Here is a 15,236-nt window from a genome sequence, read left to right as displayed (position 1 = left end):
TCCCTTAAGGCACAAAACTGCCTGTGGTTGAGAACCACTGATCTAAGGAGACAAAGGGAAACTCCCACTGTCAACCTCTGAGTAAACTTACACACAAAGCCTGTGAACAAAACATAAGACCACACCACTACCACGCATGTGTATGTCTGACCAGAATCGCACGGAAATCATTCCAATACTTACCCATATAATGTTTCTATCAGCACAGAAGACTACATTTATAGTTCTAGTCGTCTTTTAGAGGGCGGGAAGAAGCAAAAGTTACTGGAATCTAGACTAACAAATTTGAGCGAGAAGCTGGAGTGACTTCACCACACAGTGCGGGATTCCTTCCATATTTTCTAAGTGTCTTGATGTGTGAGGTGCTTCCTGAACGAGGCTACTAAATGGGAAGCTAATGACTGGAAGCAGCCACGGTAACCCCATAAATACTAACCACACTGCAGTTGCTGTTTGCAGAAATGCATTTCTTGTCATCACACCACTGGCACCCGTTGGTATTGGCAGCACAGCTGGCACAGTCTGAGTATCTGTAGCATCTGTCGTCAGGAGCAGCTGCGGGACAAACGGGAGACTCGCACGTCAGGGTGAGAAAGAAAATGTCACACTTCTTCATTCACACATTTTTAACATCTGTCTAAGAATCACTAAGACATTTTACACCATAAATATGGCCAAAAACATCAAAATAACATCTTCAATATGAACTTAACTTCATATTGAATTTGAATTGTGTTTGCAGGCTTTAAGATTCCTCCTACCCTCATTTTAATTATTCAGTCTACCAGGATCCTACTGCCATTTAACATTTATCCAGTATGGAGGGAGGAAAGACTTACAGGTTTTTTATTTAAAAAAAAAAAACTGCATATCTAAAAGAAACATTATAACAAATACTCATTGGTTATCATTCTTCATAAAGATATTCAGAGACATCACAGTTATCATAGATTCACTGAAAATACATCACTAATTGTAGCATAAAAAAATACATAAAAGCCCCACCCATTTAAAGAAAATTGAACAATTTTTATCCAAATCATTCACTCATAAATATTTACTAGCAATTTTTCATGTTTGACTTACTTATTCAATATTTTATAATAAGTATTAAACTAAAACATTAGTCATCAAAATTCTAGAAAATCTTTTAACTCTGTGGTTGGCTTGGCAATACTAAAGAAGGAAAAAAACTACCAAGTGCAGAAAAAATTATTTCATTGTATTTCTTAGAAACACAGTAGTTCCTAGAGTATACTTTAAAGCATTTTTTACTTATGTAGGAAAATAGTTCATATATATATATGCACATGACCATGTTATACATAAAATATTGGTATATATAATATTACATATAGAATTAAAAGAGAAAACTAAAAATAGCTAATAAAAAATTGTTAATCACTGCTAAGTTCAAACTTCAAAATTCCTAACTAAAGGATTATGAATTTTTAATTTCTAAAAGCTATACCAAGGTAACTCTTATAAGCAAAATGTATTACTACTTCTAACCAAATAGAGAAGATTTGTGCCAGAGAGAAAGAAAAAAAGAAAACTTACCTGTTTTAGGAGGGCATTTTGCCCTAAGGATATTATTACTATTTCCAGATTCCCAAGATTCACAGTGATTTTTATTCCAAATACATTTTATTCCAGGACCAGCATTCTTACAAAGTTCTTCATCTCTGAAAGCCTTGCAATTTGGAGGCTTGTAAACAAGGATATCATTAAGGAGCACACTAGAAAATCCACCAAATATATACATGGACCTATTTTTAAAAAAAGAATCCCAAAGAAACAAGATTAAGAAAAGTCTAACCTACTAGTTTGAAAAATAAATTTAAATACATTTGTCAAGGTAGTAAATAATTTTTTTTAGAAATAGAAAATGCCTCTACATGGATACTAAGATACACTTTAGAACTGCTATCTAGAATTACAATTTTTTAATACTGACAGTGAACTTAGATACAGAATCTGTGTTTCAGTGTTTTACTACCCTCTTATGAAATAAACCAAAGGTAAAATATCAAAAAGATATTCAAAACTTCAATTCAGGAAAAGAAGTCCAGACAATTGCCAAATTAATTCAACTACCAGAGCCAAAGAATTCTATACCCTAAAAAACCATAATTTTAATTTCCAACATTATTAATAAGTAGAAAAGATCAGAAAATGCTTCAATATTATCTTTTATTATTTAAAAAGAGTAAAATAAAAGTCAACCAACACAGTATTGCAACAAAGAAGTGTAAAGGTTTTAGGTATAAACTCTGAATTTCATTTACTACTGTTTTGAAAGCTAACTGATATCAATTACAGAGTTTCATTGTGGTTAACTTCTATGTGCTTTTAGTACCATCCTGAAGAATTTTTACATAAATAGAATAAGGTGGTGATGAAATAAACCTATAAAAATGTCATTATAAATTACAAATTTTAACCTAATGAATGACCCACTGTTTCCTGCCACATTACCAAATTTTTGCTGTAGAAATAGAAAAATGATGGCACCTGGGTGGCTCAGTTGGTTAAGCATCGATCAGACTTTGGCTCAGGTCATGATGCCAGAGTCCTGGTTTTGAGTTCCACATCAGGCTCCCTGCTCAGCAGGGAGTCTGCTTCTCCCTCTATCTCTACTGGCTCTATCTCTGCCCCCTGCTCACAATCAATCTCTCTCTCTCTCACACTTTCTAATAAATAAATTAAATCGTTTCTTAAAAAGAAAAGAAAAATGCGACTAACTTAAAAGAAGGTAACTTAATGATCATCCCATCCAAAATCCCAAGGGATATTAAGATATTAAAGTTTAGAGACATTAAGGGATTTGTCAAAAATCACAGGGTTAATGACAGAACTAAAATGAGAATCTAATTCTTCTCACTTTCCTTGTTCTCCTTGATAGAAATAAGCAGCTAGCCTTTTCATCATTTCAGTTTGACCTTTTTTAAAGAAGACATTCATTGTCTGATCTCTACAAAAAGAAAAGGCAGGATGATTTTTATTTTTTTTTTTAAAGATTTTATTTATTTATTTGACAGAGAGATCACAAGTAGGCAGAGAGGCAGGCAGAGAGAGAGGGAAGCAGGCTCCCTGCTGAGCAGAGAGCCCGATGCGGGACTCGATCCCAGGACCCCGGGACCATGACCCAAGCTGAAGGCAGCGGCTTAACCCACTGAGCCACCCAGGCGCCCTGATTTTTATTTTTTAAGTATCTTTGGTTTTATCTCAGTTTTAACTCTGTCTGACTGCTCCCCTTTCTCTTAAATATATTTTAACACAAAAGAATGAAGGATACAGTTAACGAACCAAAATGTAGTCCACAGTAGACTAAGAATACCCAATTCCATTAAGTACAAATGATAATTTTAAAAAAAGAGTAACAGAATATGTGGATAGTATGACTGACAAATATATGCTTTTTACCCATTAATAACAACCGCAGAGTGCCCGAATCTGTTGACATCTCTATGAAGATTTGGTTTTGGTAATATTTTCCATTCATCACAAGCTAGAAAAAAGAGAACAGCAAAACAAAAAAATGAAATAAAACAATAAATCAAGACAAATACTACAAAACCATCTTTGGTCAAATTGATGATACAATAATTAAAATTAGGAAAACTTTCATCAACTTGCCATGACCTACAATTTGATAACACTACTCAACTGGCATCATTCCTTTAATAAAGACAACTTCTGCATAAAATTCCCACAAATAAATTTAAGTGTATGAGAATGATGAAAATGAAAAAAAAATGGGTGTATAGTTTTTATTGGAGGATAATTCCAAAGACAAATCTTTATTAAATAAATCAAGGCTCATATAGTAAACTGCATGAATACCAATACTGGGCAAACCTATTAGAAAATTAAATTACTAAACCAAATTTTACATTCATGCTTATGAAATTAAATGGAATATAAATAATATTCAGTGAAATAATGCCTAAAAATGGAATCATCAAAATAAAATCATTAAATCATTTTAATGATTTGGTATTTCAAAATAGTTCATTTTATATAAAACAGAATGCAAAGAGTTGCAAAAATCTAGAAAAAAATTTAAAAACCTAAATAATTCATGAGCTATATAAAAATATGAAAAGAAAAATGATAATAGAAAACTGTGTATCATTTCAATATAATCTAGCTTCAAAATTGACACATACACTAACATAGCTTTTGAGATGTCAAATATTCAGTTTTCAGTTACTAGGGACATCCTCAGGACAGTGTTTTAGATTTCATCTTCTTAGACATGCCATATCTAAAGGCAGGCAGTAGTATTTAATAAAAACATGTAGGTGTAACAAATTTTTAAAAACAAATTTTATTTTTAGGTAGTTTAGAAGCCCTCTGGGAACAAAAGAATAATCTAAAATACAGTTAGTTGTAGAAGTTAAAGTTGTAATAAATTACTTGTTTTCCCATTCATATGATTACCTCTATAACACTAGTAATAAAATAATAATTGGATTTTAATTCAATATCACTACTAATGAAGATCAAAGAAATTATAAAAACCAAAAGCATGGTTTAAAAAATGAAACTAGAAAACAGACAGCAATAAAACACACCTTGAATTACATCTCCCGAAGTCTATTCCAAAGAACACAAATCCCCCCCAAGAGAAGTTATTCCTTAGTTTATATAATCTCTCTCTTTAGTTCACAAACTACATCTGCCTATTAAATACTCTCAAAAGAGAGTATAGACGTATAGAAGCCTAACTATACCTAACACAATGTTCCCAATATTTTATCCACAGAAGCACTGTTCATGTCACACTTTTCACATCAACATTTCTAAGAGCCAATGCTCTGAAATCGCATTTTGGGAAATACAATGAAGGAGGCCTAAACATACAATTGAATTCTCGTCAATTTTACATGTTACAGTTCATGTAAGAAGTATGCTTACATGTGTATAGTACTATAAAGCTTCCAAAGTGCATTCATCTACATAATTTAAAAGGGTCTTTGTAAGAATCCAATGAAATTGATTCAGAAGGTATTATCATATGTTGAAAATGAAAAATTAGGGGAACTTGGGTGGCTCAGTAGATTAAGCGTCTGCCTTTAGCTCGGGTCATATCCCCAGCGTCCTAGATTCTAGCCCCGTGGGCTCCCTGCTCAGCAGAGAGCCTGCTTCTTCTCTCTCCTTCTGCTGCTCCCCCTGCTTCTATGCTCTCTCTTTCTCTCTCTCCCTCCCTCTGTCAAATAAATAAAATCTTTAAAAAAGAAAATTAAAAAATTAGATCTAGGAGAAGTTAGGCAATTTGCTTAAAGCCCTTTGATTACCTTTGTTTTTCTATAAATTATTATAAAATATTTGACATTTAAAAGTATATTTGTAGCAGATTCTGAAAGATTACTCCCATTTGGAAAGGGTGACCTGTAAAAGGCATAGGCTTTGAAAAAGAAAGAAATGGAAATGTTAGAGACAGTAAATAAGTTAGGGCAAATAGATTTCAATCATTCCACCCAATACACACACACACACACACACACACACACACACACACACACACACACACACACACACAGGGCCAGTGATTTACAAATAGTGTTGTTTGTAGTATTCCAACAACAGAATTAGAAACCTGAATATGCTTCAAAGATATAAAACAGAAAAGAGTCAGATGAAAGAGTAAGACTGCCAGATACCAGTTTGTTACAAAAATCTCCAAAGAAGAATCTTTAAGATCATTTGGGGGCAATCTGTAGTCCAGAAAAGAAAGTGATCCAACCATCTGAGCTAACCTAGGACTAAAAGGTAAGCAATTTGGCCCAGAATCCAATACAAACCAGGCAAGAAGGAAAGCAGATTTTCCAGACGAGAACCACAGAAATGCTCAGAAAAACTAAGGCATTAGGGGGAAAAGAGCTAAGAATAAAGACAAGCATTAACTAAAAATTTGGCTTCCTGAGGATTTCTTCTAATTTCATAAGCCAATTTCTTTTGGTAGAAGATGAATTTTTTTTCAGCGCACAGAACAGCCTAAAAAATGGCATTACAAACACCTACGTACCACTAACCGGTTGCCAAACCTAGTATTTGACCATATTTACTTTAGATTTTTTAACGAAATAAATTTTTACAGATATGACAGGCTCCCTGTGTACTCTCATTCCAATTCAAGCTCCATTAGGTCTTCCTTCTTAGGATGCAACTACTATTCTGTATTTGCTCATCAGTGTTTCTATATATATGATACATATATAGTAATTTTCGTACATGGGTAAGCTTTGTATTAATACAAATGTATATTATAGTATAGAATATCAATTCTACAACTTGCTTATTTTCAACACATTATGTTTTGTTTTTTATTCTCTTCACATTTTAGCCATGTTTATGTGTGCAGTTCAGTGACATTAAGTACATTTATATTTTGGAAACAACACAACCATCCATCTCAGCACTTTCTTATTTTGCAAAACTAAAACTGTACCTCTTAAACAGTAATTCCCCATTCCCTTTGCTCCCAGCCCCTGCCAATCACCTTTTTGCTTCTTTGTCCATAAATTTGACTATTTTAGTACCTCAGATGAATGAAATCATACAGTATTAGACCTTTAGTCTTTGACTTACTTCCTTTACCATGTCTTTAAGGTTCATCCATGTTGTGCCGCATGTCAGAATTCCATCCTTTTTAAGCCTGAATGATATCCCATTGTACATATATACCACATTTTGTTTATCCATTCATCCATCAATGGACACCTGGATTGCTTCTAATCTTGGCTATTGTGAATGACGCTGCTATGAACATGGATGTACAAATATCTGTTCTTGTACCTGCTTTCAATTCTTTTGGGTATATACCTGAAGTGGAATTGCTGGATTATGTGGTTAAGTCTTGTTTAAATTTTTGAGGACCATCCATCCTCTTTTCCACACCAGCTGTACCATTTTATAGTCCAACAAGGAGTGTACAAGGGTTCCAGTTTCTCCATATCCTTACTTACACTTATTTTTCTATTTCCTGATAATAGCCATCCTAATGGATGTGAAGTGGTATCTCAATATGGTTTTGATTTGTATTTTCCAAATGATTTTTCATGTGTTCTTACTGGCCATTTATGTATCTTCTTTGGAGAAATGTCTATTAAACAACCCATTTAGACTTATTGCACATATGTGGTGCTATGTTCTCATTTTCATCATGTTATAATATTCCATATTATGATTATATGAAAACATATTTATCCTTTTAAAGATGAATTAGACTTTTTTCAGATTTTTCCTACTACAAGTCACATGTTGGTTTGTTCAGTTACACACACCTTCTTTTGCAGGTTTTGAGAGTTTTTCCAGGTAAATTTCTTTTTTTTTTTTTTAAGATTTTATTTATTTATTTGACAGAGAGAGCGATCACAAGTAGGCAGAGAGGCAGGCAGAGAGAGAGGAGGAAGCAGGCTTCCTGCTGAGCAGAGAGCCTGATGCCGGGCTTGATCCCAGGACCCTGGGATCATGACCTGAGCCGAAGGCAGAGGCCCAACCCACTGAGCCACCCAGGCACCCCTCTCAAGGTAGATTTCTAAACGGAAAATTACTAGGTTTAAGGAAAGACATAAGTTCAATTGTACTAGATTTCTCTGATACCCATTTGCTCCCCAAAGTGTTGCACTGACTTAAACTCACACTAGCCGTGCATGACGGCTCTTATTTCACACCCACTCCATTATGTAGCTTTCTCAGACTTCTACATTTTTACCAATCTGATGGTTTGTTTGTTTTTTTCTCCTAGTTACTGGTAAGATCAAGCATTTTTTCACAGTAATAGGTCATTTGTTTTCACCTTTCTGTAAAATCACTGTTCCAGTCTTTGCCCATTTTTCTATCTGATTTTTGTTTTTTATTTTTTTTAACAAAGATTTTAAGTAATCACTACACCCAATGTGGGGCTCGAACTTATAACCCCAAATTCAAGAGTCATGTGCTCTTCTGACTGAGCCAGCCAGGTGCCCCCAGAATTTTGGTTTTTTGATAAGTTTACGAATTCTTTACTAAGTATTCTAAATATCAATTCTTTGCTAATCATATGCATTAACATATATTCTCCTATGCTGTGATATGCATTTTCATGTAGTTTATGGAGTCTTATTTTACCAAAGTTTGTACATAAACCTGATCAAACTTATCATTTTCTTCATGATTTATTCTTTTTACTCTTAACTCAAGATTTTAAAGTTAATCTCCAATATTCTTCTAAAGGATGTACAGTTTGGCTTTAACCATTTTGATCTTCAATCCATTTGGAACTCAGTTTTGCATCTTCTCCAGGAATCTAATTTAATTTTTCCCATGTATCGTATTTCCTATACCTTTCTGTGTATTACCATATACCAATCTTCCCAGAACCATTAAGCTAATATTTACCCTGATCCACTTATTTTTGCCTCACTCTGTTTCTGTACTGATTTGGTATGTTCTTATTTTGCTTGTTTTCAATCAAATATATGTATGGGCAAAGTTTAAAAGTCAAATAATCCCACAAGGTTTATCACAAAAAATTCTCCTGCTCCCTATCTTCTCAATGTTTACTCCTGAATCACAGAGGTAAGCACTTTGAATTCTAAGTAAAAAACTAGAAGCAGCCTGTTTTTGTATTTATCTCCTTATTCTAAATGGCATACTTAGTTCTTAGTTTCAGATAATATCTCTAACTTTCTCTTTAAAAGATGAAGATTTAACTCTTATGCAGACATATACACACATACTTCCCTTCCCTCCATCTTCCTCATGTACTTATAATTTTGTTTAGACCAATATTCAGTATTCACTATGTATTATTCTATATACAGATATATTCTATATACAGATAAGCCATGTAGCAGATTAAAATTCATTTTATCCTTGAATAACTTTTTATTTTCCCTGCAAATCATTTTTTTGGTTTAGATTTCTATAGATCTGCTACTTCATCCCTCTTTACCAAATGTGTACAAAGTTTCACAGTATTTTCTAATATATCAAGCTATCTAGCCATTTCATTTACGTCTTGAAGACATCCCTACTAAAACTCCATCTTTCTTCCACAATTCAAACTTGTCTCTGGGCTGAAGCATAGGAAGGATTCTCTGCACATCTATTAATTACTCTATTCCTTGGATTTAAATTTTTATCAATTTATATTTGTTTATTTAGTCAAATACATCAGTAGGAGACATACTTCTGTAGCTTCCAGAGAAAGTGTTTTTTTACTGGAAGTAAATTTACTGGAAGTAAATTGTTGAGAGGCTGCAATTCTGAAAGCGACCATACCATCGTACTACTTATATGATTATTTGATCGGACTTAGAACTCTAACTTGGAAAGCATTTTCAGATATTAAAGGTATTACTCTCCAATCTTCTGGCTTCTGATTTTGCTTTTGGAAGGCCCTGTCCTATTTCTTTACTCTATATATGAGTTCTTAGGGTCTTCTTTCTCTCACCACTTTTCATGATCAATTTTGCTACAAGTCTCTTCTGGGGCTTAGTGATATCTTTTATTCTGAAAATTCATGTACTTCAAGACCAAAATTTTTCTTGAATTATTCATTTGATAATTTCCTCATTTAAAATTTTCTGTTCTTTATTTTGGCTACTCCTATTACTTAGCAAATTTTCTGGAATAATCATTTAAATTCCATAAATTTAGTTTACATCTCTCCTTTGTTCATACTACTTTGGAACACAGTCTTCATTTTATCTTAAAATCCATTAATTTGTTATCCTAATTTTAATTTCAAAAGTCCCATTTTTTATTTTCTGAATGATCTATTTTTAAAAGTCACATTTTTATTTCATAAATGTAACATCTTCTGTCCATAAAGATTGAAGTTATTATCTCCTTCAATTTCTTTTGATGTCTTGTTTTTTTCCTATTCATTTGATATTTTCATCAGATTTAGCAGTTTTTTGCAAATGTCTATGATAACTAGCTGCCCTTTCAAGTTGAAGAATGAAGCACAAAAAGACTGTTTGGAAACTCTGTGCTTGGCCAAGACATGCTGTTGACTGTTGGAATACTTATTGTTTGTTTGTATTTTGAAATATAACTGATACGCAACACTGTATAAGTTTAAGGTGTACAACATGACTCGACGTGTGTGTGTAGTGAAATGACTAAACACGGTTTACTTCACACCAAAAAAAAAAAAAAAGAAAGAAAAAATTTTTCTCCTTGTTATAATAGCTCTTAAGATTTACTCTCTTAATAATTTTCATGTATACTATATAGCAGTATGGGGTTTTGCTAGGTAGGATCATTTTAGTTGAAGACCTCCAAATGTTAGTTTTTGCACATGCCTTCTCTTGGGCTGGTCAGATTCTTTGAGGTAAATCCTCCAATCTCCCGCCTAGAAGCTATACACCTGGGTAACAGTATTCTGGGCCTAAGTAAAGAAAAAAGCTAGCAGTTCCATTCATAAGTATGTACACTTTCAGCAATTCCACTGTTTCCAAAATTATACTGACACCCTCAACCATGTTCTGGTACCTGGGTCAACATCCACAGAGAAGAAACTTCTGTCTTACAGCAGAGCAGAGGCAGGACAGATACTCATCTGCACAAGCTGAAGAAGGGAATTTGGGGATTTAACAGCTAATTGTATAGGTTTTTAATCAAACTTTCTGTTTCAGGTCCACAGCACATTCCATTTTCAGAAATACTTAAAAACTTTAAATAAATAAAATAAGATAAAGTATAAAATAAAATAAAAGCACATGAGAGATAGATAACTCCAACTCAACTCCCAACTACATGGAAAGAATACTGGGAGTGTGTCCAAGACAGTGAAATAGTGGGATCTAAGTGATCAAACAAATCTACTGATCAAAATCACACAGCTAACAAAAGTGAGCAAGGCTCAGAAAGTCAAAACCATGGGGTTTTGAGATTTATCCATTGAGTTTCTTCCTATTTAGGTAATAGTTTGCACATTTAAAAACTGAACACCTCAAGAGCGCCTAGGTGGCTGAGTTGTTTAAGCATCTGCCTCCGGCTCAGGTCATGATCCCAGGTTCCTGGGATCCATCCTGCTCACCAGGGAGCCTGCTTCTCCCTCTCCTTCTGCAACTGCCCCTGCTTGTGCTCTCACACTCTCTCTCTCAAATAAAGAAAGAAAATCTTAAATAAATAAATAAATAAATAAATAAATAAATAAAAACTGAACATATCAATTTAGTAACAATGCTAAAAGATCAGGGAGTTGTATTCACTATTCATAAGAGTGAATCTTGAAAACAGAAACAAGACTAAAACATTAACTTGGGTGTTTCAATCCAAAGAAAGGAAGACTGAGAATTCATCAAATGTTCTTAACCAGGAATAGGAAAAAAAAATAAGTGAAATTTGGGTTTATAGATTTAGGTAATACTGGAAAAAAGGACGATCACTAAGTAATTCAAGTTAGATGTAATGCAGATCCAGTGACACAACAACATTATGGATATAAAACTGAATGAGACTGAATTCCTGCCCTGAAGGAAAAACAACAGAATGTGACAAGTATTAAGAGAGAGATATAAAGAGTGCCATTGGAGTCTCCCTCCAAAAATAGGAAAGCACATAGTTGCTTCTAAAAGTTAATTTTTTTAATTACTATAATAATATTATATAAAATTAACTGAAGAACACATAAAACCCTCATAGTCTTTTTAAATGGGTAAAACTTCCTGAGATAAGTAGTCATGACTTTTTACCTAATAAAAACAATATACTAACTGCTTATCAATGCTATGTAGTATTTAATTCTGAAAACAACTCAGAGGAGTAAATATTTTTGTTGCCATGTTACAGGTAAGGAAACAGTCTTTAGAGGTTTGGTAACTTCCTTAAAGTCATTTAATGGTGAAGTCCATATTCAAAACAAGATCTTAATTACTATATTATACTCTCTCACTATATCATCAAAATATCCTCTTTGACATAAACATTAATGTCATGAAAGTAGTAATATTTTTAAAGTATGCAATTCCCTGCAGAGAAATAGTACAGTACACTATTAATTTTTAATTACAGATGAGATGTTATTTAACAGATATTCATGTTCTCTTCCTTCAGGCCCATGGTAAAATTAAACTCCCACACTTCCTAGAAGTTGGATGTGATAAGATGACTTGTTTCTGCCAATAAAATGCAAGTTACGGTGACACTTGTATTTCTAGATGGAACCACTGAATTACCAATGAAAGATAGTGCAATTTCGTCCTGGGTCCCTACGTGATGACAACAAGCTAATCTGCCCTGCCTCCAACAATAGATATGTGGTATGAGTGAGAAATTAACTTTTATTGGTCTTAATCCTCTAAAACTTAGAGATTCATGGTGGACATAGATATGTACTGCCCAGACCTCATTCAAGGAAGGATGTTGTCCCTGTTGCTGGGCGAGCTGTTGGTGAGCAGTCATCAGCTGCAAACTACTTCAGCAAGTGCCTCACTATCTTTGGGCCACTTCACACAAGGCCACATCTTTTTAAGGATGATCCACAGGCAACTGCTGATCAACATGAGGTTTTCAAGGTCCTGTCCGTTCATCCCAACATACCACCCATTTTACCTCCAGATTTCTTGTGAGTTGAGCTGACTAAGGTTGTCTATCCAGCATCACAACTCAACTTTTCCTTTTGTCAGATCCTGCTTTCTCCCCTACCTCTCCCAAAGGCACTGATTTTAAGGGCTCTCAACAAACATCATAAACACGCAACTCTGTCTCAGAGTCTGCTTCCCAGAGAACCCAACTATGATAGCTGGTACCAGGAGTGTCACAAGAAAAGCAGGAAGTAAGATGGAGGTTGTGAGCTGCATCACATACCACCAGGCTAGCAGTAAAGAACCTATCACTGCTGTAAGCATAACAGAGAAAGCCTCTGACACAAGATGTCATCAACTATTAACTTATATCAGTGGTAAATCAGGAAGGTATGCCAAAGGAAGGGAATATTCTAGCAGATGTGAAGTATCCAATGTCTGGTAACAGTTAACTACTAATATACTAAAAGCACATGTCTACAGCTTAGCACCACTGAGCTCTAGAAAAAAGATAATGAGGGGCACCGGGTGGCTCAGTCAACCAAGTGTCCAACTCTTGATCTTGGCTCAGGATGTGATCTTGGGATTGTGGGATCGCACCACGTTTTTGGGTTCGGGGAAGAGTCTGCTTGTGATTCTCTCCCTCTACCTCTCCCCCAAACTCTTTCTCTGTCTCTCAAATAAATAAAAGCTTTAAAAAATAATAAGATAAATAGGTGGCTAATCTTATTGGTGATAAGCCAATCAACCACCTGGGTGGCTCAGTCAGTTAAGTGCCTGCCTTCAGCTCAGGTCATGATCCCAGGGTCCTGGGATTGAGTCCCATACCAGGCTCCTTGCTCAGCAGGGAGTCTGCTTTTCCCTCTGCCTGCCACTTCCCCGCTACTGCATGCGTTCTCTCTCTCTCTCTCTCTTTCTCTCTGACAAATAAATAAATTACATCTTAAAAAAATAATAAATAAATAAAAATATAAGAAAGGCCAAGAAAGCCAGCGGCTCTCCTTAGTCCCATCTATAGAGGGTGCCAAGTATAGAAAGTCTGCAAATTAAAGAATGTCTGCTATTCCAAAGTCAAGGCCCAGCTAGGAAAGGAAAAAGACCATGACACATGGGTTGGGGACATCTGAGTTGACATTTCTGATAATCTACTCAAATTTTCCAGAATCATCTGAGACTGCAGAAGTTGTCCACCCTCCCCTGCATAGATAGTACTAGTCCTTGCTTGAACACAATGCAGACTTCTCTCCAGCAAGACTTGTGCCCCAGCTCAGAATCTGTTCACTCCTTCCCTGTTGGCCATGGAGTCAATAATCTTGGCTCAGCATAATTCAGCCAGGGACATGCTGTGACTGCTAAGGAAGGAAAGGGATGATGCCCCAAGTATCTAGAAGACCTAGAAAGCAAATATTGGCAGAAGTTGGGGAAGTACACATTGCACTAGATAATAAGGGGAAAGTGACCCAAGGGGTCTTATATTGGATTAGAGAGAGTTTACAGATTTAAAAGCACTCTCCCAAGATGCAGGATTTATACCCTGAAACGGACTCCAGGAGATGGTGTAAGCTCATTATCAAAATGACTATTTACAGCAAAGGAAGCAATCAACAAAATGAAAAGGCAACCTACAGAATGGTAGAAAATATCTGTAAATCATATATCTGTTAAACGTTTAATATACAAAGATATACAAAGAATTGACACAACTCAGAAACAAAAAGAAAAAAAAAACAATCCAATTAAAAAATGGATAGAAATATTCATCATCACTAGCCATCAGGGAGATTCAAATCAAAACCACATTGAGATACCACCTTACACCAGTTAGAATGACCAAAATTAACAAGACAGTAAACAATATGTGTTGGAGAGGATGTGGAGAAAGGGGAACCCTCTTACACTGCTGGTGGGAATGCAAGTTGGTGCAGTCAATTTGGAAAACAGTGTGGAGATTCCTTAAGAAAGATACAGATGTAGTGAAAAGAAGGGCCACCTGTACCCCAATTTCATAGCAGCAATGGCCCCAGTCGCCAAACTGTGGAAAGAACCAAGATGCCCTTCAACGGACAAATAGATAAAGGATAAATACCCAGAAAGGATGAATACCCAACTTTTGTACCAATAGGACGGGACTGGAAGAGATTATGCTGAGTGAAATAAGTCAAGCAGAGAGAGTCAATTATCATATGGTTTTGCTTATTTATGGAGCATAAGGATAACACAGAGGACATGGGGAGATGGAGAGGAGAAGTGAGTTGGCGGAAATTGGAGGGGGAAACGAACCATGAGAGACTGTGGACTCTGAGAAACAAACTGAGGGTTTGGAGGTGAGGGTGGTGGAAGGTTGGGTGAGCCTGGTGGTGGGATTATGAAGAGCACGTATTGCATGGAGCACTGGGTGTGGTGCATAAACAATGAATTCTGGAACACTGAAAAGAAATTTTAAAAAATAAATTTTTTTTTTTTTTTAAATGGATAGAGGAAATGAACAGATATTTTTCCAAAGAAGACATCCAAATGACCAATAGGTACAAGAAAAGGTATTCAGAAGTGCCTGGGTGGCTCAGTTGGTAAAGTGTCTGCCTTAAGTTCAGGTCATGACCTCAGGTCCTGGGATCACGCCCCACATCAGGCTCTCTGCTAAGCAAGAAGGCTGCTTCTCCCTTTCCCTAGTTGTGTGCGCACGCTCTCTCTCTCCCTCACACTGTCAAA

General features: G+C 35.3%; 1 protein-coding gene across 1 annotated transcript in view; it reads right to left on the bottom strand.

Moving 5' to 3' along the window:
* ATRNL1 (attractin like 1) overlaps positions 1-15,236 on the bottom strand; it is an 836,623-nt gene that overhangs the window by 691,326 nt on the left and 130,061 nt on the right. The window contains exons 11-13 of the mRNA XM_046027294.1: positions 3,427-3,511; positions 1,561-1,769; positions 437-555 (exon numbers count right to left, since the gene is read on the bottom strand). Of these exons, the coding sequence (XP_045883250.1) occupies positions 437-555; positions 1,561-1,769; positions 3,427-3,511 (413 nt within the window). The remainder of the gene's footprint in view (positions 1-436; positions 556-1,560; positions 1,770-3,426; positions 3,512-15,236) is intronic.

Source organism: Meles meles, chromosome 13 (assembly GCF_922984935.1).
Source record: "Meles meles chromosome 13, mMelMel3.1 paternal haplotype, whole genome shotgun sequence".
In the NCBI taxonomy this organism is placed as follows: domain Eukaryota; kingdom Metazoa; phylum Chordata; class Mammalia; order Carnivora; family Mustelidae; genus Meles; species Meles meles.
The sequence above is the reverse complement of the archived record's forward strand: the minus strand, read 5'-3'. Positions and strand labels throughout refer to the sequence as shown.